The 23,951-nt window shown below is 37.6% G+C and overlaps 3 protein-coding genes across 3 annotated transcripts in view; 1 reads left to right on the forward strand and 2 right to left on the reverse strand.

The window, feature by feature from the left end:
• Positions 1 to 372: 372 nt before the first annotated feature.
• On the forward strand, positions 373 to 6,900 carry apool (apolipoprotein O-like). The gene is made up of 9 exons (XM_073840391.1): positions 373 to 457; positions 1,075 to 1,185; positions 1,702 to 1,818; positions 1,919 to 1,973; positions 2,083 to 2,181; positions 2,270 to 2,361; positions 2,486 to 2,584; positions 4,537 to 4,984; positions 6,504 to 6,900. Exons 1-9 carry the CDS (start codon positions 446 to 448, stop codon positions 6,590 to 6,592), a joined length of 1,122 nt encoding a protein of 373 aa, XP_073696492.1. The 5' UTR covers positions 373 to 445; the 3' UTR covers positions 6,593 to 6,900.
• Positions 6,901 to 7,040: 140 nt separating this feature from the next.
• On the reverse strand, positions 7,041 to 16,846 carry radx (RPA1 related single stranded DNA binding protein). Its single transcript, XM_073840390.1, has 15 exons — positions 16,030 to 16,846; positions 14,918 to 15,060; positions 14,625 to 14,817; positions 14,373 to 14,481; positions 12,923 to 13,023; positions 12,110 to 12,229; positions 11,932 to 12,024; positions 11,668 to 11,838; positions 10,204 to 10,355; positions 9,931 to 10,091; positions 9,254 to 9,298; positions 8,685 to 8,800; positions 8,118 to 8,405; positions 7,869 to 8,033; positions 7,041 to 7,724 (listed from the first exon to the last, which is right to left on the reverse strand). Exons 1-15 carry the CDS (start codon positions 16,583 to 16,585, stop codon positions 7,576 to 7,578), a joined length of 2,562 nt encoding a protein of 853 aa, XP_073696491.1. The 5' UTR covers positions 16,586 to 16,846; the 3' UTR covers positions 7,041 to 7,575.
• Positions 16,847 to 18,610: 1,764 nt separating this feature from the next.
• Positions 18,611 to 23,951, reverse strand: part of npas2 (neuronal PAS domain protein 2) — an 83,077-nt gene continuing 77,736 nt past the window's right edge. The window contains exon 22 of the mRNA XM_073840387.1: positions 18,611 to 22,666. Coding sequence (XP_073696488.1) covers positions 22,484 to 22,666 — 183 coding nt within the window. The 3' untranslated portion in view covers positions 18,611 to 22,483. The remainder of the gene's footprint in view (positions 22,667 to 23,951) is intronic.

The following is a 23,951-nucleotide window of genomic DNA, read 5'->3' on the forward strand; positions in this document are numbered from 1 at the left end:
AGACCCCACTTTTGTGTTCGTATTTGTTGTCCATGAACGTTTTTCCAAGTACGCAGCCCTGCACATGACACGCGGGGAAAAACACAACATATTTACCGTGGCCATGAGTTAAGAATTCATTCCAATTTTTAATAAATCGTGATCATTTTGGGTACGAATTATTAAAACGTGCAAACGAAGATGTCTTATATTATAATATTATGTCTTATATTATATATTATATTATAGTGAGGTTTGCAAGTAATGTGGCTAAAATACTGTAATATAATAATAATTATTAATATTATTAATAATTGGTGTATTTATTATTATTATTATTATTATTATTATTATTATTATTATTATTATTATTATGAGCACCCCAGGAGGAATATTCTCTCGCGTTCTGAGGACTTTCACGTCTCTCCCTGCTTTCCGTAGTGAGACTGAAGGGGGCGGGACCGGCATGGCGGCCAAGGTGAGTTACACTTCCAACTGAGTTAGTTCAAATGATCGTGTGTATTATTTTATATTATGTGCATTCTGCACAATAGTATCACACGTCTTGTCAAGTATCATTTCTCATGACAGCTGTTATTCATAGCGTGAGCACGGTGTTTGTTAAACCAGAGCGAAGAACATGCTGCTCCTAAACTCAGTCTCACACACTAATGTACTCTTACTGGCTGTTTTAAAACATAATATGCTGCCTAGACATCACTTTGAGGCACCTGTCTCTAGTCAGGCAGCTGACTAGGTTTTACAGACTACATTCTCGCTGTCACTCGAGAAAGTAGTAGGATTTGAGATTATTAAACGCATTAAAGCGTCTTCTCTTGCATCAGTCCATTAAAATAATACAGATAATGTGCTTAAGGAAAGATAAAGGAGATGAGACGAGGGAAACACTACTCATCCAGGCCAAAGCTGAAAGTTATTATACTACACAACACATACAAAAAAGGTTTTGTACATGAACCATGGTAGTACCATTTAAACACTATGGTATATGAATAAGCAATAATTTTGTAACATGGTATTATGGTCAACAATTGAAGTCAGTCTGTATTATTAAACTTTTGTGTTGATTCTCAGATTCTGAAGTATGCAGCGCTTCCTGCTGCTGCCATTGCAGTGGGTTTGGGCTCATTCAGAATTTATTCCATAAATGAGAAAATAAACGAGGAGCTAATAGCTCCAAGAGAGGTAAGAAAAGTCATACTTGGAATGGTATATACCATATTATAGTACTGTTTTTTGCATTATGTATGTGGTGTGCAATATGTTTAATTTCCTGTATGCATGGAATACCTAAGGGACCTACTACATTTACCAAAATGTGTGAACAACTATTGATTGAAATGTTCGTAGGAAGTGCAAGTCTGCACTTTAGACAACTTATGTACACTTCCATTCAAATATCTGGGATCCGTAACACCAAATCAGCATATGAGAATGATTTCTGAAGGATCATGTGACTAAAAACTGGATTAATGGCTGTTGAAAATTCAGGTTTGCCATCACTGGAATAAAATACATGTAAAATATATTAAAATTGAAAACAGTGATTTTAATTTGTAATCATTTTTTCACAATATTAATGTTTTTACTGTATTTTTAAAAAAACTTTATCGCCCCCAAACTTTGGAATGGTAGTGTATGTAAAGTAATGCATATGTTAAATATATAACTATGACCTCTCTCTTTTTTCTGTCTGTCTAGTTGTCTATTTACTCAGATGGTCCTGCTGTGCAGTTTGCGGCGGAACAGCCTGGTGTAGTGCAGACAGGGCTGGGGGCTGTCAGGGTGGGCCTGCAACCGTACGTCAGAGCTGTGCAGGTGTGTTCTGTCACACTGTGATAATGAATTAATTTGTTATTGTTAGATGGTTAAAGAAGTGTGTTATGAAAGATTGTTTTTTTTTTTTTTTTTTTTACAGAGCACCTTCACTTCAGCCAAACTTGGAGTGATATCCGCTTACCATGCAGGGCAAGGTAAGCCTGATGTTTGTAAGCGAGTGAGAGAGAGAGAGATAGAGAGAGAGAGGGAGGGGGGAAGTAGCTGTAAACTTGACCTTTGACCCCTGGCCCTCTCTGGTTTTAGACACATATCACTTCCTTCGAGATCCACCCCCTGGCTTCCTGCCTAGAGTGGGTGTCATCGGTGTGTCCGGATTGGGTGGACTGATTCTGGCACGCAAGGGTAAGTTGAGAATGCAATTACTTTGTCTTGTTTTACTTTTTAAAGCGAATTGAAATCAGCATCTGTATGAATGTGTGCTTTTGCCTAGGATCTCGTTTAAAGAAGATTGTCGTTTCTCTTGGTCTGGCTACCGCTGGTACTGCAGTATGCTACCCCACACAGACAGTGGGAGTCCTGAAGGTACATACTTCTCTCTTTCCCTAAAAAAAAAACCTAACAAAAATTCATCCAAACCGAGGAAATAATTTCTTACATACTCTCAAATTTGTTTCCTTTGTTCTACCATTTTTGCCTTTTTTCATAGATTACTGGTAAAAAGGTGTATGCTGTCAGTTCATCTGTTGCATCAATACTTAAATCCAAACCAAAGGAAGATGTCACCATGCCTGCTGTTAGTGTGGAGGTAATATATTAAGTTAATTCCAAGTTATGTTGGTTTTTATGGCTAGAGGGATAGCTCACCCAAAAATGAATATTCTGTCATTAATTACTCACCCTTATGACTTTCTAAACCATAAGACCTTCGTCCATCTTCGGATATTTGTACTGCAATCTGAGAGCTTTCTGACAATGCATAGACAGCAACGCAACTACTGTACCATGTTCAAAGCCCAGAAATGTAGTAAGGACAATAGTTAAAATAGAACATGTGACATCAGTGGTTCAACTGTAATGTTATAAAGCTACAAGAATATTTTTTTGTGCACAAAGAAAACAAAAATGCTTTTATTCAACTTTTTTTTCTTGTCCATATCAGTCTTTGATGTGCATCATAACGTATCCTTAGTACCTGTCTTAATGATGTCCTTGCTACCTTTCTGGGCCTTGAACGTGGTAGTTGCATTGCAGAGTCAGAAAGCTCTTGAATTTCATCAAAAATGTCTTGATTTGTGTTCCAAAGATTAACAAAGGTCTTATAGGTTTGGAACGACGTGAGGAATTTTTATTTAGGGTTGTTCCGAATTCCGATACTAGTATCGGAAATGCCGCCGATACCACAAAAAAAAATCTCGCATCGGAATCGGCGAGTACTTGAACCCACGTACCGATCCGATACCATTTTCTTTAGATATAAGTTATTCCCACTAGCAAATCAGAAGCCACTTCTTCGTGGCTCACAATGCATATACAGGGAGTAGTGATGTGTTGCCACAAGCAACCACTGTTTAGAGCAGCGAAGAAGAAATACAAACGTGCTAGCAGTTTGTCCGCTGTTTGGCAGTAGCTATCTCAGACTGGACCAACCAGCCAGTAAAACGGCGACATTTCTCATATGTAGGGCTTTATAATTTCCGCGATGCGGAAAACAGGGGCGGAATCTAGTCAAAATGGAATTTACAGGTTAACGCGGAACGTCACGGAATTTGTCAAAGTTTGATGCATTAATCAAAGGTAGTTCATTACACTTAAATCAAATCCTGATATGGACTAATATTAAGCCAAAAACCGACTGTTTAAATATGAACTATGTGTGGCTCTGTTTTAATGAATGGTACAGGCGCATGGATTTGTTTACTCCTTGTACTGAAGCGCGCGGGACACTTGCTATAATATTAAAGGGCTCCAGACTGTAACCATTCTTTCTACCAGTGTTACTAATTTTCGTGAGCGGTCACACTGGCGTGACCACCGCGTTGTTCAACTCATAAGCACTGCAATTTCTGTTTCAGATAAGAAACATAAAACGGCACGCGAAACGAAAGTGAAACTAACACGATACGTTTGAGCTGCTCAGCGATGACCATTTATCAGCTTGGACCGCAACGCAAACAAACTTGCACAAACCCCGAACAGCTTTATTCAGGAGCCAATGTTGATTTTGCAACACTGTTACTGCTGCGAGATCCAGTGAGGAGCATTTGAAAATGCCGCACAATGAATAAGGTTGCTGCGAGATCTAGTGAGAATCTTTCAAATTCTGGCCAAAATTCTCTGTTATAAACAGGACTGATGTACGTCAGAAAACCAGATTAGTAATGCCATCTATATATAAAAAATATTACTGTCAAATGTATGTCATATAATCAAAATACTCTAGTTCACTGTATATATCACTGTATGTTTGTTTTTATTAAGGGATAAGTCTGAAGCACACCATAAAATTATTTATTAGTATTATCTACAGCTGTATATACAATTACACACCCAGGTATCGGATTAGTACTCGGTATCGGCCGATACCCCGAGCCCAGGTATCGGTATCGGTATCGGGAAGGAAAAAAGGGTATCGGAACATCTCTATTTTTATTGCTGGGTGAACTATTTTACTCAGTTTGTCCAGTTGTAGAATTATTTAAAAAAATACTTTAATATATTGCAATGTAATTTATATTTTTATGTTTAATATATTTACAGTCAGCTGCCACAGTTACGACCTCAGATATAGAATCATCTGCTAAAGTGTTTTCGGAGCCGGAAGCTCCTCCTGTTGTTGATGTAGCATCTGGATTTACTGCCCCACCCTCTGAACCTGAATCACCCCCTGAAACTGCCCCACTTACAGAAGCTATCCTTGAGCCTGTCCTAGATGCAGAACCCACCCCTGCCCCTGAGCCAACACCTGCTGAAACGGATATTAGTTCCATTGTGGAATCTGAAATTGTCCCGGAAACAGCCTCTGCTGCTCCAGAACTTGAAGTCCCTGCACCTACAGAGGCCACGTCCTCAACTACACCTACAGAAGAGGAAACCACTCCTCCGGAAGATGCCACCCCAACCATAGTAGATAAGGAAACAGTTGCCCCGCTTCCTGCTGAAGAAGCCCCACCTTCATCTGAACCTCCTGTAGTTGAGCCAGCTACAGGTGAGGAAATACATTTAGTTTTGAAGGAAGTTTGGTTTTTATTTAGTATTTCGTCCCCTCCAGCTAGTCTAATGCAGCTTTTTACCAGCTATCCAAATTCTTTTTAAAATACCTGACAAAGACAGGAATGCTTAATTAAGAGCAAAAGATGTACATTAAGTGTCATTTATGCTTTTTTTATTTTATTTTATATATTAATGTTTATTCTACCATTCTATTGCTGCCTTTATAGTTTGGGTCAAAAGTACGTACACCTTGCAGAATCTGCAAAATGTTAATTATTTTCCCAAAATAAGGGATCATACAAAATGCATGTTATTTTTATTTAGTACTGACCAGAATAAGGTATTTCACATAAAGGACATTCACATATAGTCCAGAAGAGAAAATGTATAAAAATGTTCAAAAGTTTACATACACTTAATTCTTAATACTGTTTTGTTGTTAAGTGTTCATGATTTCCTTGTTGGTCCTGAAAAGTTAAACTGCCTGCTGTTCATCAGAAAAATCCTTTAGGTCCTACAATTCCTTTGGTTTTTCAGCTTTTGTGTGTATTTGAACCCTTTCCAACAATGACTGTATGATGACTGTATGATCTTTTCACACTGAGGACAACTGAGGGAATCATATGCAACTATTACAGAAGGTTCAAATGCTCACTGATGCTTTAGAAGGAAACGTGATGCATTAAGAGCCCGGGGGTGAAAACTTTTAAAATTTGAAGATCAGGGTAAATTTAACTTTTGTAGCTTCTTAAGGGCAATATTAAAAAAAAAAGATATTTAAGCAAAATAAGAAATGTACACATCTTCATTCTGTTTAAAAGTTTACACCCCTGGCTCTTAATGCATTGTTTTTCCTTCTGGAGCATCAGTGAGCATTTGAACCTTCTGTAATAGTTGCATATGAGTCCCTCAGTTGTCCTCAGTGTGAAAAGATGGATCTCAAAAGCATACAGTCATTGTTAGAAAGGGTTCAAATACACAAAAATACTGAAACATTTGTAATTTGTGGGACTGGAAGGATTTTTCTGAAGAACAGCGGGCAGTTTAACTGTTCAGGGCTGCGTTTCCCAAAAGCATCGTAAGCTTAAGTACATCGTAGACCCATTGAAACCAATGGAGCTACGATCAACTTAAGCTTACGATGCTTTTGGGAAACGCAGCCCAGGACAAACAAGGAACTCATGAACAACTATCACTAAAAAAAAAAAAAGAAAAACAACTGTGGATCATTCAGGTAACGTGTATGAAAACTTTTGAATGGGGTCATTTTTATAAATTCAACAATTATTTTCTTTTGTGGTCTATATGTAAACGTCTTTTTCAGGTCAGTACTAAATAAAAAACATTTGTATGATCCCTCTTATTTTGGTAAAATAATGAACATTTTGCAGATTCTGCAAGGTGTATGAAAACTTTTGACCTTAACTCATGTGTATCTTGTGAAAACAATAATTCTTACATAAAAACACTTCTCTTCTCCACATACTAAAACCCACCGTCTCTTTCCATTCTAGTGAAGACAGGTTTTGTGCCTGACCCGTCTCTGCTTGACCATGGCCAGTCTAATCCAGAGGACGCAGACATGTACAGCACACGGAGCTGAACGAATGACAGTAACTGCAGCAGAGAAAAAGATGGAGGATATGATGAGATGTTTTAATGTGCCATGATTCCAGCAGCATTTGATCGTTCTGTGGTTAGGATATTCATGTTTTACCAATGATGTGGAAGAAGGCAATGTTATGTTTCTTTCTGTGCTGCCTCACATGTATGAGAAGTTTCTTACCTCAGCAGGGATATCAAACACACACAAGGTTACATTTCTGTTAGCACACGTTATATACATTTGGTTGTCGCTGTGGAGGAAAACCCAGGGTAACAGTATTTTAATAAAAAGCCTGTGGTCCCTTAGTTTAATCTCCAGATTTCAATTCCTGTAGGAAAAGGAATTTTGTGTTCATTTTATACTGTGAAACAATTACATCTAAAACTGGACCACACGAAAAAAGTTATTTTTTATATGATCAAAAACATTTGATTTTCTAAAATACATTTTACAGGGGTTAAGAGGAAATATATCAAGCTGTATCTACGTAGTAGTCAAACTGTTTGAAATTGGAAAGAAAATTGCATTTTTTATTTCAAAATGTTTCAAAACTTGACTCATCAGTAACTGCTTTTCAATTGTGGGATTGTCCAGTACCATTTTGGACAGTATTTCTTAAAGGGCACTAATGTGTTTTTGTTAAAAGGTTTAATTTATGCTGTATTTACATTAATCTTTGTTGCTTGTGCAATAGAAAAGCATGAGATGAAAAAAAAGGTATTTAAAAAAATGTTTTTGGCTTTGAGTTTATTTTTCTAAAATGTTTTCTGAAATGACAAACAAAAGGTTAGAAGCATATATTACTAATACAAATACAAAACAACTTTCCTGCCCAGTTGCACATATAAAATCAGTTTTTCAGTTCTCTAAAACAACTCAACTCAGATCAGAACACACTGATATCAGTCCCAGCACATTTGTCACCTGACTTGCAGATGACTTCTTTTCTTTGCATGATTGTTTTCATGATGTGTGGCGTCTCATTGAGTGGCATCGGGCTGGCAGATGTCTGCTGTCCTGTAGAGTTTGGAACAGATCATTTCTACCCTGCGTTCTCCGAGCAGACAGAGATCAACAATACACACCACACGCTCTGACTCCAGCTGAGGGGCGGAACTCATCAACGACCCTGTAAAAACACACACACACACACACACACACACACACACACACACACTCTTCAGTCCTACAGTATGTCACCGTGACTCACAGGTTATTCATCAGAGATGGAGAATGTGAACTGAACTGTGAAACAACACACACACACACACACCTGGTGCGGGGCAGCTACCATCTGGCTGAACACACAGTCGTCCTGTTGATATGCAGGACAGCAGTGAGTTGTCATGCTGAGTGTGCGGCACTCCAGAAGCTCTGGGGTCATCAAGGGAGACAACAGGCACAAACAGAATATCTACTGCAGCCGTTTGATTCAGCCCTGAGAAGAAAAGAGGTGTCCAGTTATTATCTGAAGCTATAGCTGCATTCCACAACATGGTCAGCTTGCAAGTGCTGCTCTTACCCAGAATTGTGAGGGTGAAGTAGCCGGTACAAGCCACAGGTGTGTGGGTGTGCGTCTGTAAGGTGAGATCGGGCGTCCATCTGGCTGGGCTCAGGTTTAGGTGATGCAGTATAACTTCTCTGTCATCAAATGGGAATTTTTCAGGAATGCTTTCCTGATTGAGTCTGCCACAGCAAAAGTGATCAGTCACTTGCTGTTTCACTATTGGCCAGACTCTGCTCTCCCATAATGCAGTGGGGTGGCTGGCAGCTTGCTGTATGTCTGGGACTTGAGATGTCTGGTCAGTCTCTTCAGGAAAAAAAGAAACAATTTTATATTATAATACAGTTCTAAAAGTTTGAGATCAATAAAATTCATTGATTTTTAGTCTCTTATGCTCAGCAAGACTGCAGTTATTTGATCAAAGTACATTAATATATTTTAAAGAACTCTCTTTCTAAAATTATTTAGAAAGATAATTTATTATATTTCTTTACATCCCTGTTATTATACAATATTACATTATTATATTTATATATATATATATTTATTTATATTTGTGTCAGTGATGTTTAGAAGGTGCAACACCTTTTCCTACAGCTGACATGTGTTCGTCTTCAACCTCAGATTCCTCTGACTCCAACTCCCCTTCACCCCGTTGCTCTTTTTCCTCCTCTTCATTGGATGCTGTAAGGCCCACCTGCCTGAGGGACCGAAATCATCAGGCAAGCAGTCAAATACTGCAGTAAACAATTTTGACTTCATAGTACTCAGTAAAAAAAACAAAAAAAAAATCACATTATGCATTTACGATGGAAGTCTATAGGGCAAGGCACTGAATTTTAAATAAATGCACATTATTATAGAAATTTAAATGTATATTATATATACAAATTTATATATTAATATTTACAAATTTATACAAAGTTATTGACTGAAGAATGCATATACATCAAATTACTCTGGCCTATTTTATTCTCAGTAATAGTTAGTTGGGAATTAAAAATACAACAGGCTGCTGTTCAGACTAAAATACATAATATTTTTGAGGAAAATATGTAAACTTTAAACCTCAACTGTAGATACTAGTATTCTGAATTACACACAAAAAATCTGAAATTCTGCCTAATTAATGAAGTGCAATGTGCTTAGATTACCTGTGGGACTGCATTTTGGATCTGGTGAAATACTGGCGATGCACTCTGAATAAAGAAGGGTAAATATTTGAAACACACTAACGAAATCAAAAACATTTTATACAAAGTATTTACATAAATTAAGCAACTTTGTTTCCACATCTGCCAATGGTAAGTAAACCAGCTATAAATGCCTTACCTGCCAAGTACTGTTTTTATTGACATACATTTTTGCTCTTTTGAAAATGGAATTATTTGGTTCTAGAATTTTCCTTAAATATTTTATCCGCTGTTCAAAAGTTTGAGGTCGTTTACAATAAAAAGATTTCCATTTCACTTCATTTATATTCACCAAAGAATCCTGAAAAAATATAATTATTAAAAAAAATAAAAAAAAATGTATTGAGGATCAAATCGGCATATTAGAATGATTTCTGAAGGATTATGTGACACTGAGTTATGCCTGCTGAAAATTCAGCTTTGGCATCAAAGGAATAAGTTACATTTTAAAATATATTCAAATAGAAAAGTTATTTTAAATTGTAATATTGTCTCAATATCACTGTTTTTTACTGTTTCCAATAAATGCAGCCTTGGTAAGCAAAAGAAATGAATAAAATCTCACCGACCCCAAACCTTTAAACTGTCATTTGACCGTGGCTTTGATACACAATGGCTACTGATGAAGGACACCATACCTTGAGCCTGTCTGCACTCTCCTGCGTTTGGGTGAGACTGTAACATCAGAATCAGGTGAGGTTGAATCCATTTCTCTCTGTGTCAGAGTCATCTCATCAATTGTGGAGGAAGGAATGGCAGCTCCAGTTTCACTGACTCCTTGTACAGAGACCACCTCCTGCTGTAATGACATCACATTGTTGTTATTTTTGTGCACACATTTTCAAAAATGTAAAGGGAAATAACAGACTGTCCTTATGGTAGCTGTTTCATCTTGACTGAGCTGTACAGACCTGTAGTTCACTGTGTGGCGTTTCAGGCTGTGGTGTCCATGTGTGGTACTGCACGGCAGCCACATAACCCTGTACCGCCACTCTCCTGTGCTCCCTGTACTGCAGACTCTCCAGCTCCCCCTTCAGATCAGCCACTGCTGTAATGGGCTCATCTACAAGACACAGGAATTCATGTGCTTAGTGTGTTTAGTTAAAGGGACACTTCACCCAAAAATAAATTTTAGTAAATTTTGTCATTATTTACTCATCCTCATGTTGTTTCAAACCTGTATGAATTTTTGTCTTCACAAAAGAACATATTTTATAGGTAGGTAACCAAACAGTTGCTGGTAGCCATGACCCATTTTCAATGCCCTGGCAGAGGGAAGGAGGTTCTCACACAAGATTCGACGGAAAATGTCCCCATCCATCGTCCCTTTGATGTGGTGCATTTATCCTGTCCCCTTAGCAGAAAAACACCCTAAAAGCCTAATGTTTCCACCTCCATGTTTGATGGTGGGGACGGTGTTCTTGGGGTCATAAGCAGCATTCCTCCTCCTCCAAACACAGCGAGGTGAGTTGATACCAAAGAGTTAGATTTTGGTCTCATCTGACCACAACACTTTCACCCAGTTCTCCGAATCATTCAGATGTTCATTGGCAAACTTCCGACGGGCCTGTACATGTGCTTTCTTGAGCAGGGGGATCTTGCGGGCGCTGCAGGATTTCAGTCCTTAATGGCATAGTGTGTTACCAATTGTTTTCTTGGTGACTATGGTCCCAGCTGCCTTGAGATCATTGACAAGATCCTCTAATGAAGTTCTCTGCTGATTCCTTACTGTTCTCATGATCAATGAAACTCCACGAGGTGAGATCTTGCATGGACCCCCAGACCAAGGGAGATTGACAGTTATTTTGTGTTTCTACCATTTAATAATAATCGCTAATAATCGCACCTGCTTGACGATGGTCTTGTAGCCCATTCCAGCCTGATGTAGGTCTACAATCTTGTCCCTGACATCCTTGGACAGCTCTTTGGTCTTGGCCATGGTGGAGAGTTTGGAATCTGATTGATTGATTGCATTTGTGAACAGGTGTCTTTTATACAGGTAACAAGCTGGGATTACGAGCACTCCCTTTAAGAGAGTGCTCCTATTCTAAGCCTGTTACCTGTATAAAAGACACCTGGGAGCCAGAAATCTTGCTGACTGATAGGGGATCAAATACTTTTTTCACCCATTAAAATGCAAATAAATGTATAACTTTTTTGAAAAGCTGGATTTTTTTGTTGCTATTCTGTCTCTCACTGTTAAAATAAACCTACCATTAAAATGACAGATGACAGAATTTTAATTTTTGGGTGAACTATCCCTTTAACATTAAATACAGTCTTAGAACACTTCTGGAGTATTCATTTCTGAGCATTGAAAAAAAGCAATCATTTCAGTTACAATACTGTCTAAATTTAAGGAGGCTAAATCTTACTGGTCATGTTGCTGTTGGTGGTTGGTGTGAATGTGGGTGGCGCAGGCGGGTAAGAGTAATGTCCTCCAACTGCAGTCCTCCGCAGCATGACACTGTCCTTCAGTGTCTTAGTCCACTGAATGAATGCTTTAACCTTTGGCTCACTGACATAGGGTTGCTTTTTATGACAGCCTGTCAAAGCACACACACACAAACATATAAATAAACCTTATCTGATTGTAGTTATCTGTGACCTCATTGGCTGCTGGTCTGGCTGAAATCTACCTGTGATAAAGAGCTGTGTTTCTGTGCTACTGGTCAGATATACAGAACAGCCCGTCTGACACACTCTCATCTGAGTGCACACCAGATACGTCACTGAAGAGGAAGCGAGAGAGAATCAAATAAGGTCATTCAGCATTAGAGAAATACAATGCAGGTATACAAGGATATGATGTTTTACTAGGGCAGATGTTGTTGAAGATCTCTGGCTGGGATGAGGAGAAGATCTCCAGGATAAAGGGAGAGTCAGTCGTCCCATCCACTGCATGTACCCAACGATATGCCCAGAACTTTTCAGGTCCTGACAAACACATTCATGAAAATGTAACAATATATTGACCAATTTCCAAACCGTAGTATGAATAGTAATAATGCAGCTTATATTAGCACACACTGTTACTGACAATAAGCTGTTTAAAAGGGGATATCGGATGGACAAGTTGGTATGATTCTTTAGGGTCGTCATGAAATGTCAGTAAAATACTTCCTCAATGGTCATATAAAACAATACCCCTTTTACTTTATCAAAAACAGCTCTGTTCTCAGCAAGCCGTTTTGGTGCATGTCTTTTTAATTGATAATGAGCTACTGCTCAACCACCCCCCCTTCATTTCAGGAGTAAGACTCTTTTGCTCATATTTACATCCAACTACAAAAAAACCTGCCTTGCTTATGAGACATTGTTATCGCTATAGCTGCTAAAGCGTGAAGAAAATGGCAGACTGCATATAACTGGCTGAGGGTGGAAATATGCTAATACAAGACAGTCCATCAGCGGTTGTGGGCGTGGCCTGATCAGTATGAAGCCATACTGCTCAGAATTCAAAACCGCTATATTTAATGAGATTATTTCGGAGTGAATGGATTTTTATCATTGTAGGGTGGTTGTGTCCACACACTGCTAAGACAAATTTAATGTGCTAAGACATTAACATGCAAACAGCATGTAGAAGTGAATTTTGCATCTGATGTCCCCTTTAATAAAAGGCTGTACCTGTCTTTTCTTTGCTCCTAATTCGCTCAACCCGGCCCACATATGTGACTAGACCAATGATGTCACAGGCTTGGTTATTGTTCATTGAGTCCACCTCTGACCTGATCACAAGGTTTAGAAAATTCACATGTATTGTAAATAAGACAAATACAGTAACATAAAGGTACTACAAATTAAAACCATGCAATTAAAAATGCAATCAAACAGCACATTAGTTTATAGCTATACGTTGTTTGCATATTTGTATTTGACACATGCACACTGACTTACCCTACCATTCAAACGCTTGTAATTCTTCAGAAATCATTCTAATATGCTGTAATAATTTTTTTCAAGATTCTTACATGAATAGAAACATTTATTTGAAACAGAAAACTTTTGTAATATTATTCAGTCTTTATGATCACTTTTTGAACAATTTTATGTATGCTTGCTGAAAAAAGTAGATTTTTGACACACGCACTTGAAGGATTAGTTCACTTTAGAAATGAAAAGTATAATTTACTCACCTCCATGCCATCCAAGATGTTCATGTCTTTCTTTCTTCAGTTGAAAAGGAATTAAGGTTTTTCTCCATATAATGGACTTCAAAGGGGACTGGTTAAAGGTCCAAATTGCAGTTTCAATGGAGCTTTCAGTCGAGGAATAAGGGTCTTATCTAGCAAAATGATCAGTCATTTTATAAAAATATTTATACTTTTTAGCCACAAATGCTCATCTTGCATCTCGACTTCACGCATTATGTAGTGATGTTGAATAGGTCACATGTATGTGACATAGGTGGAAGTACACAGCGTTTACACAGTGTTTACAAAGCAAACGTGCAAAGAAAGTCAAATGCCCTTTACAAAAAAAAAGGTAGAACAATGTCAGAAGATTTTGAAGTTCGAGGAGAAAATGAGATGAAAATGAGATGGAGTTTTTCACCTTCCTCTACCTTTCTGAACTGAATTACACATAACCACACGTGACCTTTCCAACATGATTATGTAATGCGTGAAATGTAGGACAAGCATTTGTGGTTAAAAAAGTAAAACCATTTTAAATGTTTTTTTTTTTTTTTAGAAAATGGCAGACTGTTTCACTAGATATTGCCCCTAATTCCTCTGCTAGTATTGTGTAGATGCCTTTGAAGCTGCATTGAAACTGCAATTTGAACTCATTGATCCCTATTAAAGTGCACTATATAGAGAAAAATCCTGAATTGTTTTTCTCAAAAACCTTAATTTCTTTTAGACTGAAAAAAGAAAGACATGAACATCTTGGATGACATGGAGTAAGTCAATTTTTATTTTGGAAGTGAACTAATCCTTTAAAACTAATCCTAAACTTTTGAACAGTAGTGTACATTCTTGCAGGACATCCTGTGTTTTGCCATAATGCTACCTTAGTGTAATAACTCAAAATGTGAGTGCAGAATTCCCCAGAAAATCCCTGAAAGTCTGTGTACCTTGTGGCAAAGTTGTATGGGACATCAGGCAGACACCACTGAGGCTGAACACTTTTTGGTGGAATCACCGTCACTACAGAGACAGGACTTCGCGGATTCAGGCTGATCTCTACAACCCACAGAACAACCACAAACAAAGAGCTGAAATAAAACTTGTTTAGGAAATGGTCCAATACTGAACCTGTATAAATCAAACCTAACTGAAATTGCAGCATAAGAAAGCTAGCAATGGAAAAGCTCTAGAGTTCATACCAATGGAGTGGAAAGTCATTAGAGAGAGTGTGCGGATATGTGGTCTAGACCGGTTCTGATAACTGTGTTTTAGAGAGTACTGCTGCAGATATAGAACTGAGCCAACTGTCAGTCTGTTGAACCATTCAGGACAAAGATCATTCCATACAACCATGGACATGACACCACTCTGATCAGCCACCTCACAGTATACCTGAAAGAGAGGAAGAGACAGGAAGCAAAAAAAAGAGATGTTGTGCAACACAGAAATAACGAATTGCTGCAGACAAAAAGAACCTTTGATGTTGACTCACCTGAAATGGGAAGTCAATGTTTTGCCCTGGTTTTCCATAGTAGCGTATTCTAGACCTGTGCAGAATACGGACCAGCAGTGGAAGAGGCCGTCTGGAGCTGTGAAAGAACGCTTCCAGATCCCCGAGAAGAGTGATTCTAGACACTGATACACAGAAAGACAACATTAAACACATATAATAGAAGACCACAGTCCTATTACACATTATTATCATTTAATCATTTTAAGCTGTTAATATTTAAGAATAATTCTTGATACACTACCAGTCAAAAGTTTTTGAACAGTGAGATTTGTATTGCCTTTTAAAGAAGTCTATTCTGCTCACCAGGCCTCCATTTATTTGATCCAAAGTACAGCAAAAACAGTAACATTTTGAAAGATTTTTACTATTTAAAATAACTGTTTTCTATTTAAATACAGGTTAAAAAGTAATTTATTCCTGTGATTTTAAAGCTAATTTTTTTAGCATTATTACTCCAGTTTTTTTCCAGGTTTCTTTGATGAATAAAAGTTCAGATCAGCATTTATCTGAAATAAAAATCTGTTGTAACATTATCATAATTTTAAGCATCCTTGCTAAATTAAAGTATTCATTTCTATAATTTCTTTCCCAAACAAAAAATTACTGACTCCAAGCTTTTGAATGGTATAGTGTATAATGTTACAAAAGCTTTTTATTTCAGATAAATACTGATCTTTGAATTTTTTATTCATTAAATAATCCAGAAAAAAATTTACTCAAATGTTTTAAATATTGATAACAAACAATAATAAAATGTTTCTTGAACAGCAAATCAGCATACTAGAATGATTTCTGAAGAATCATGTGACACTGAAGAGTAATGATGCTGAAAATGTAGCTTTAATCACAGGAATAAATTACCTTTTAAAATACATTCAAACAGAAATAAGTTATTTTAAATAAAATTACTTCACAATATTACTGCTTTTGCTGTAAAAAACAAAACAAAAAAAACTTTAGACTGGAAGTGTATTTAAAAAGTAATAATGTTACGAAAAATAATTATTTATAAGTAATATACAACAATATATTCATTTCAATTATATGCAAATATATAAATACATCATTTTGAAAAGAACACTTTCTTATACCATCAATGACCACGTCTGGTGGTGGGCTATAAGGAATCCACACGCTTCCATAAGGATCATCGTTTATCCACAGGGGTAAATAATATTTTCTGCTTAGCTGCAAGGGTCCATCGGACCGGGTCACATGGTCCTGACACCACTCCGGGATATTTCCCACGTCTTTAATAGATAGTAACCTCTCCGGGAGCTCCACGACACTGTGGATGTTGTCTATCCTCACGTAACTGTGACTCAGCCTCGTCTCGTCGTGGACCATTGACAGCTGGGACACCAGGACCCCGGCACCGCAGCGCAGCGAGCCCGTCCGGACCCACCGGCTCAGACTGTCCGCCAGCTGACACTTTATCCGCCATCGGCCGTCTGTGACCGTCAGGTCGTAGCTGTAGCTCTCAGCGGCGGGATGTTGTACGCTCAAGTACCGGTCCAGAGCGATGACAGCCAGGCACAGCGGGCTGGTGAGGGTCAGGGAGAGGGTGTGCGCGGACCGCAGCTGCTCAAACACCGCCTGAAGAGCAGAACCGGACCCGCTGTCACTATGATCCGATGGGCCTGCCATCACTTAAACCAGAGACGGTTGGAACCTTCAGATGCAGAACTCGGTAATGTTAACTCTACATGATCCAAAACAAGTTAACTTAACGACGTTGAATGTGCGTAAGTATATAAGTAGAGCGACTATTTATAGAAGACAGACTTGCTGAGATTACTAACTTAGCTTATCTATATGAAACATATACGTTATTATTCATTTACATTTTGAAACATTATACGTTTATGCGATTTTATTGCTCTTGAAGTCAGCTCGAGCCTCACGGAATGTAAACAAACTCTAAGCGCGGGTCGAGTTCGTGTTTCTTCTTCCCGAGCAACAAGACACTGAAAGTAAGCCACGCCGCCACCAACAGGCACGGAGGACACAACAGCAACACGTAAGCTCTACTGCACCCAGCTTTTGTCATATTTGTCTCACATTGAAAACAGCGGGCCATAAACACATACAAAAAGTGTTTTAAGTGTATTACGATAGAAAAATGTCACCTTAGTTTTCAACGCGGAAGTAAAATGTTATCTGTGAATGTGAGAGACATCCGGTTCATTAGCTGCTGTAGTGAAATAGCTAGAAGAATTACAAAGTGCACTAAAGCGTAAACTGTTTGCACTACATACCAATGTGTTCATAATTAAGATAATACATTAAAATAAAATGGTAAGACATTAGTTTGCAATATCAAGCAGAAAACCAAGCTGTTTTGTGCAGCTGAAAATAGCTGGAAGCCTGACATAAAATTTACAAATGGTTGCGCCTGCTCTTACGGGAAAAATAAAGTTTGTACTATTTGAGTAATACAGTTTCAGAAGAAATGATAAACTTTGAGATACATTTTTTTTTACATCTTAGTAAATAAATGGTGCACATATTCAAGCTGCAGTCTGAATTCCTGTGTATTTCATAAATAAATCTCAATTGTGACAGCAGTCAGTATGAGCCCCATTTACACATACAATACAAAATTGGTTGCCATGTAGTGTTTTAGGATAAAATACATCAAAGTGGCCAAAAAATCTAATAAAATAAAAACAACAGTAGTATGTGTGCTAGTAAATCTTAGTAAATGTAAAATAACTCAAGCTTTTCTGGTCACATTTGACATATAGTTTCAAATGTAGAGCTGCTTCACGTGCTGAAAGACAAAAGTTGGGAGATCATGACTGGTTCTTCAGATATGGGTCAGATTCGAGATGGAACACTTTGTAAGATATAATTTTATAAAGTTAAAAGTTTACATACACCTGGCAGAATCTGCAAAATGTTCATTATTTGACCAAAATAACAGGGATCATACAAAATGCATGTTATTACAGAAGGCTCACTGATGCGTCAGAAGGAGCTTGGGGTGAAAACTTTTGAACAGTATGTAGATGTGTACGTTTTTCTTATTTTGCCTAAATATCTTTTTTTTTTTATTTAGTACTCCCTCTCTGAAGCTACAGAAGCTACTTACATGTTTCCCAGAAGGCAGAATATGTGAAATTTACCCTGATGTTCAAATTTATTTACTTAATGCTTTGAGTTTTCTTCTGAAGCATTAGTAAGTGTTTGAATCTTGAATCTGTAATAGTTGCATATGAGTCGCTCAGTTGTCCTCAGTGTGAAAAGATGGATCTCAAAATCATACAATCATTGTTGGAAAGGGTTCAAATACACAAAAATACTGAAAAACCAAAGCGCTTGTGACATCTGAAGGATTTTTCTAAAGAACAGCAGGCAGTTTAACTGTTCAGGACAAACAAGGGACTCATGAACAACTGTCACTTAAAAACAACAGATGTGGATTATTCAGGTATAAGCAGAGTATTAGAAATCAAGTGTATGCAAACTTTTGAAAATAGTTGAATTTATAAACTTAACTTATTTTCTCTTGTGGATTATATGTAAACATTTTATGTGAAATATCTTATTTAGGTCAGTACTAAAAAAATACACATTTTGTATGATCCCTCTTAAAATGCAAAATGTATTTTGTTTAAAAAAATAGTGTGGATTAAAAAGTAATCAAGAGACAGTATAACATCCAAACTGTTTCAGAATGTAAACTTTTTTTTATTATTAATTTCTTTTAAAACAATATTAACAATATGTTAAAGCTTGTTGTGATGGTATATGTACACAGAAGAATAAAAGGGGGAAAACAAGCCATACATCGACTGTGCAACATCAACTCGCTGAACTGACAAACAGAAAGCTTTATGTCCCCCCAAAGTAAGACACTTCAATAATTAATCTGTTACAAAATACCTCTGTTTTTACTTTCAAATCATACACTGTATATAAATTTATTTCAATCTATTTGACATCTTATAAAATAAACAACTATATATTTTCTAAACATTTTTTGTATATCTTATATTACAATATCTTTCATGTATTTTCTGCAGAGTATCAGCAGAGATGGCTGTTTATACCAGGTGTCGTTTTCCATCTCTTCCCCTCACCTGGTAGAATATAAATGCATTGACCATGTCACCTGATGTCACCTGTTCAGGTAACACATAGAACACATACACTCACAAATCCAGGAGGCCTAAAACCTCATCAGAACAGACACTTTTGGGGAGAAATTCAGGCCAGAGAAAAAGAGAGAGAAAGAGCACAAAGCAAAAGAGACAAGAAGGAAAAAAGAATAAAGTGCAGTCTCCACAACCAGAGCATAGTTTCACAGGACGAAAAGAGAAAGATGAGAGTCAGTACAGTTTTCATCTACCATTCACAACTCAATCAATGAACACAAAGAGCAAAGACAAAAACACCTGCATGTTTGCCAAACAGTCAAACCTTTAACTCATGAAACATCTGAAACTAAACATTGGAGCCTGGATGGCAACATATTTCATGAAAACGCCACAAATGGGCATTAAAGGAGTAGTTCACTTTCAGAACAAAAATTTACAGATAATGTACTCACCCCCTTGTCATCCAAGATGTTCATGTCTTTCTTTCTTCAGTCGTAAAGAAATGGTGTTTTTTGAGGAAAACATTTCAGGATTTCTCTCCATATAATGGACTTCTATGGTGCCCCAGAGTTTGAACTTCCAAAATGCAGTTTAAATGGAGTTTCAAAGGATTCTAAATGATCAAAGCGAAGGGCTTATCTAGCAAAACGATTAGTTATTTTCTAAAAACATTTACAATTTATATACTTTATAGTCTCTACACAGAGTACACACAGACCTACACAAGACGAGCATTTGAGGTTAAAAAGTATATCAATTTTAATTTGTTTTAGAAAATAACCGATCGTTTTGCGAGAGAAGACCCTTCTTTCCTCGGCTGTGATCGTTTGGAGCCCTTTGAAGCTGCAGTTTGGAAGTTCAAACTCGGGGGCACCATAAAAGTCCATTATATGGAGGGAAATCCTGAAATGTTTTTCTTCAAAAAACATAATTTCCTTACGACTGAGGAAAGACAGACATGAACATCTTGAAGGGGGTGAGTACATTATCTGTAAATTTTTGTTCTGAAAGTGAACTACTTCTTTAAGTGAAGGGCGAAAGCAGCTAGTTTTTTTATTCAGAGGACGATGCACACTCTAAAGTGGCCATCACAATGGCAACTGGCTTAAGTAGCACCCTTTGGATTTATTTGTCCTACTCATTTTGAAAGTAATGTTTCCAAACTGCTTTAGGAACATGGAAGCTATTTTATAGCTTGTCCAAAAACCAGGTTCACCACCCTAAGTTAGTAACTATTGGAGCAGCTAATGACCACCTAGTAAGCAGCTTAGACCAGCTACAGTGTTCTTAAACACTTGAGATGGATTCGTACGTGGATTAACCTAAAATTTACAGTTAATTCTGACTCAAAGTGTAGTTTCTCTCATGTCTAGAGACATAAAGAGCATTTGTGAGACCCAAAGATAATCTCAGAGCAGCAGAAGGTGATAAATGGGAGGCACTGATTTAAAAACACCCAGTATTCTGAAACACAGTGTCTAAAAGACAAACACACCGAACATCTTCTTCGTCTTTTCTAGTGCCACTCCAGGGAGGCAGAACGAAATGCAGAGATGAACCAGTTGATTCACAAACATTTAGAAATGCTTCAGGTGGGCAGATGTAAATGAGCTCTTGGGAATGGAAGATTTGTAATGTAAAAATAATCTCTGGAGTGCTTCTTTTGAGTGTATTTTGTAGTATCTGATTTGATCTAAAGATTAACCTGAGAGCGTCAGGGAGTTTCACACTTCTGTACATGACTGCAGGAATGTCGAGGATCTTTTTTGTACAAAAATACTTTGTTTTCATTCAAACAGCACATTGGCTTTTACTAATACGAAGCATTTCTTGCTAATACAAGAAAACATACCTGACTAAAAACGAAAATCTCTTCGATAAGTATAAATTACACACATTCTTGTTTTTCGATTTGCATTGCACAACATGCAGAAGGGCACATGATCTTAGACTGTCTTGAACAAAATTTTCTCCATTTAAAAAAAAATTAAAAATAAAATAATCAGCACCAGTCTTTAAATGTGCTATGCGTGACAGGACAGAGGAAAGTGCAGCTTGAAGTCCCAGCAAAGAAAAAAAAAAAATATTAACAGATTTTTTCCGATTGTCAGATTTTTTCCTATTTGCGTGTATGTTAGTATTCTTTCCAGAACATCTACAAATGTTGCCCTTTTGAACTCCCCGAAAATAATTTAACAAAAATGTAATGGGAAACAATAAAAAGTGTTTTTTTAACTAATATTTGAGTTGTATTTGTGAAACACTTTGCCCAAGTGACAGGCAGATGAGAACATTTCCATTTCTGCAGCCCTGACATTATGATTGTCTTCAATCATTCAACCTGCATTATTGTCTTATTTTATTTCTTCATTTTTGCAGTTTAACTGCTGCGGCACTTGCGCCCACCACCGTAAAACAATCACAAAGTCCCTCTTCTACGAAGCATAAATTAGACAGAGCTTCATCCCTGTGTAATACTGAAACTAAATATTAAAGCACTTCTGATGTGCTCATGCTGACATCAAATCAATGTAGATCTACTGTGTGGACCACAAAACTCAAAGTACTGTTCGAGCTATGTTTAGACGCCAATCTAAATATGAAATAAAAGTACTGAAATATGATGATCCGCAACTCAATGTGTGTATATGTACAGTACAGTACAGTGGATCGAGAAACAGAGTAACAGGGATTGAGTTAAACTCAGCAGTAGGAAAGTTTGCCCTAGTGCGAACTTTTAAATTGTTCTTAAATATTTGAAATATACAACGTGATTCAAGTTTCTTTACGTTAGCGTTAACATACTTACAGGAGGGGCCCGAAACCTGCTCTAGACATCATAACAGCCACATTTTTTGAAACATATTTGGGTTTTAGCTGAATTATGCCCAGCTCCTCCCATCAGCACACACACATGAAATATGATGCATGAAAAGCAGTTCATAACTGTGATTTTCTTCTTGTTGGTGGGGCGATTTCTCTTTTTAGTTTGAGGACAGAACACACGCAGTGGAGTTTACGCTCTGTCAAGGCATTACTTGATCCGTTGATTTTGTGTAGGTTTGTGTGTTGAAAAGTCCAGATAACTGTAACATTACAGTACCAAAAAACCTCCACGGCTTTCTGTCCTTTACGTATCGATCAAAGCACCTGCTTGACTGCTCTGTGACCCCTGTCTACGTGAAAACAGATGGGTCACGACCCTGCGGGCTCCTCCGACGTATCCCAGCATCCTCTGCATGCAGAGTCCTTGGGCCTTGTGGCATTATCACCATCCTTTGCTGTCATGGGAACTTTGAGGGACTTTGGCTTTCTCGATTTTGGTTAGGCTCGGGAGCGAGCCTTCCCCTGAGCCGAGAGAGTCCCTTCCCATCATGCCTTTCAGAGCTAAACGCTCAGCGCGCTTTCCCGGCAACCTCTTGGCTTTTCCCAGGTGGCGGGGCTACCGTGGGAGCATGTTTCTGTAGTCCGACAGGTTGCCGGACTGTGAGTGATGATGCTGCTGTTGCTGCTGCTGTTGCTGCTGTTGTGGCTGAACGTATCCCACAGTGCTTTGCTGCGGAACATTAGGGGTGTGGAATAAGGCCTGAGTGGGAGCACTGTGAATCAGACCCTGAGGCTGCATCTTAATGAGAGAAAAAGGAAGATATTTGGTTAACAGAATGCTCTTAAGGCATCATTCATATGAATCAGAGAACATGATTCAAGACAATATGTGACCTTGGAGAACAAAACCAGTCATAATGATAATTTTTTTTTTTAAATTGAGAAAGCTAAAAAGCTGAATAAATGAGATTTCCGTTGATGTATGGATTGTCAGGATCACCTTTAACGTTGTCCAAATGAAGATTTTGGCAATGCATATTACTAATCAAGGATGTAGGATGATTTCGAAGTTGGAGGAGAAAATAAGATGGGAGTTTTTTGGTCATACATACAACAGTAATACATCTTTCGAATCTGTAAAGACTTTACATTTATTTGTGTGCACTCAAAATCTCAACGAAACGTTGAGCTTTTGTAAAATAATTAAAGCAAACAGGATGCGCTTTCTGCCTCCTTGGCCTCTGTAAACTTTAGCGTAAAACTCTGTGTATACTGTTTACAGACATGAAAAATATATCTATAGAGAGTGAACTGTCTACGAGCATTTGAGGTTAAAAAGTATATAAATTAAATTAATTAAACTGCATTTTGGAAGTTTACACTTACGGGCACCAGAGAAGTAAACTATATGGAGATAATTCCTGAAATGTTTTCCTCAAAAAAAAAAAAAAAAAAACTATTTCTTTATGACTGAAGAAAGAAAGACATGAACATCTTGGATGACAATGGGGTAAGTACACTATCTGTAAATTTTTGCTGTGAACTACTCCTTTAAAGTCCCCCTGAAATCAAAATTAAAGTTTTTTGGCTTTTAGTATGAATATATTACCCTTAAGATTATCTATAAGATAGTGTGCTTTAAAACAACGACAAAATTCGCGTTCACAAGATATGGGCATTCAAAACTTACAGTCTCGTCACTTCCGCCAATATGAAGCAACAATTTTAATGATATCACCGTGCACTTCAGTTTCTCATCAAACGTTCTGTCCAATCAAATGCTCTCTAGAGTCCGTAGTGTCCCGCCCCCTACACTGAGACGCAATACACGAGCAGATCATATGCGCTCATATGTGCGATCGGCATGTATTAAACTACACAGCCTCAGCATGATTATGATTACTATTTTGTTTTAGCAAGAGTTTCATATTGAATATGTGGGATAATTTATTAGTCTGTAGTGGTCATAAGCTCACAAATGCGGCTTTACCGAGCTCAACGGCTCTGGCCCGAGCAGATATAAATGGAACGCTATTGGCTATTCAAAATAAGTGGGCGGGGCTAGGCGATATGTTTTTGTTTCA

Source organism: Garra rufa, chromosome 5 (assembly GCF_049309525.1).
Source record: "Garra rufa chromosome 5, GarRuf1.0, whole genome shotgun sequence".
NCBI classification, from domain to species: Eukaryota; Metazoa; Chordata; class Actinopteri; order Cypriniformes; family Cyprinidae; genus Garra; species Garra rufa.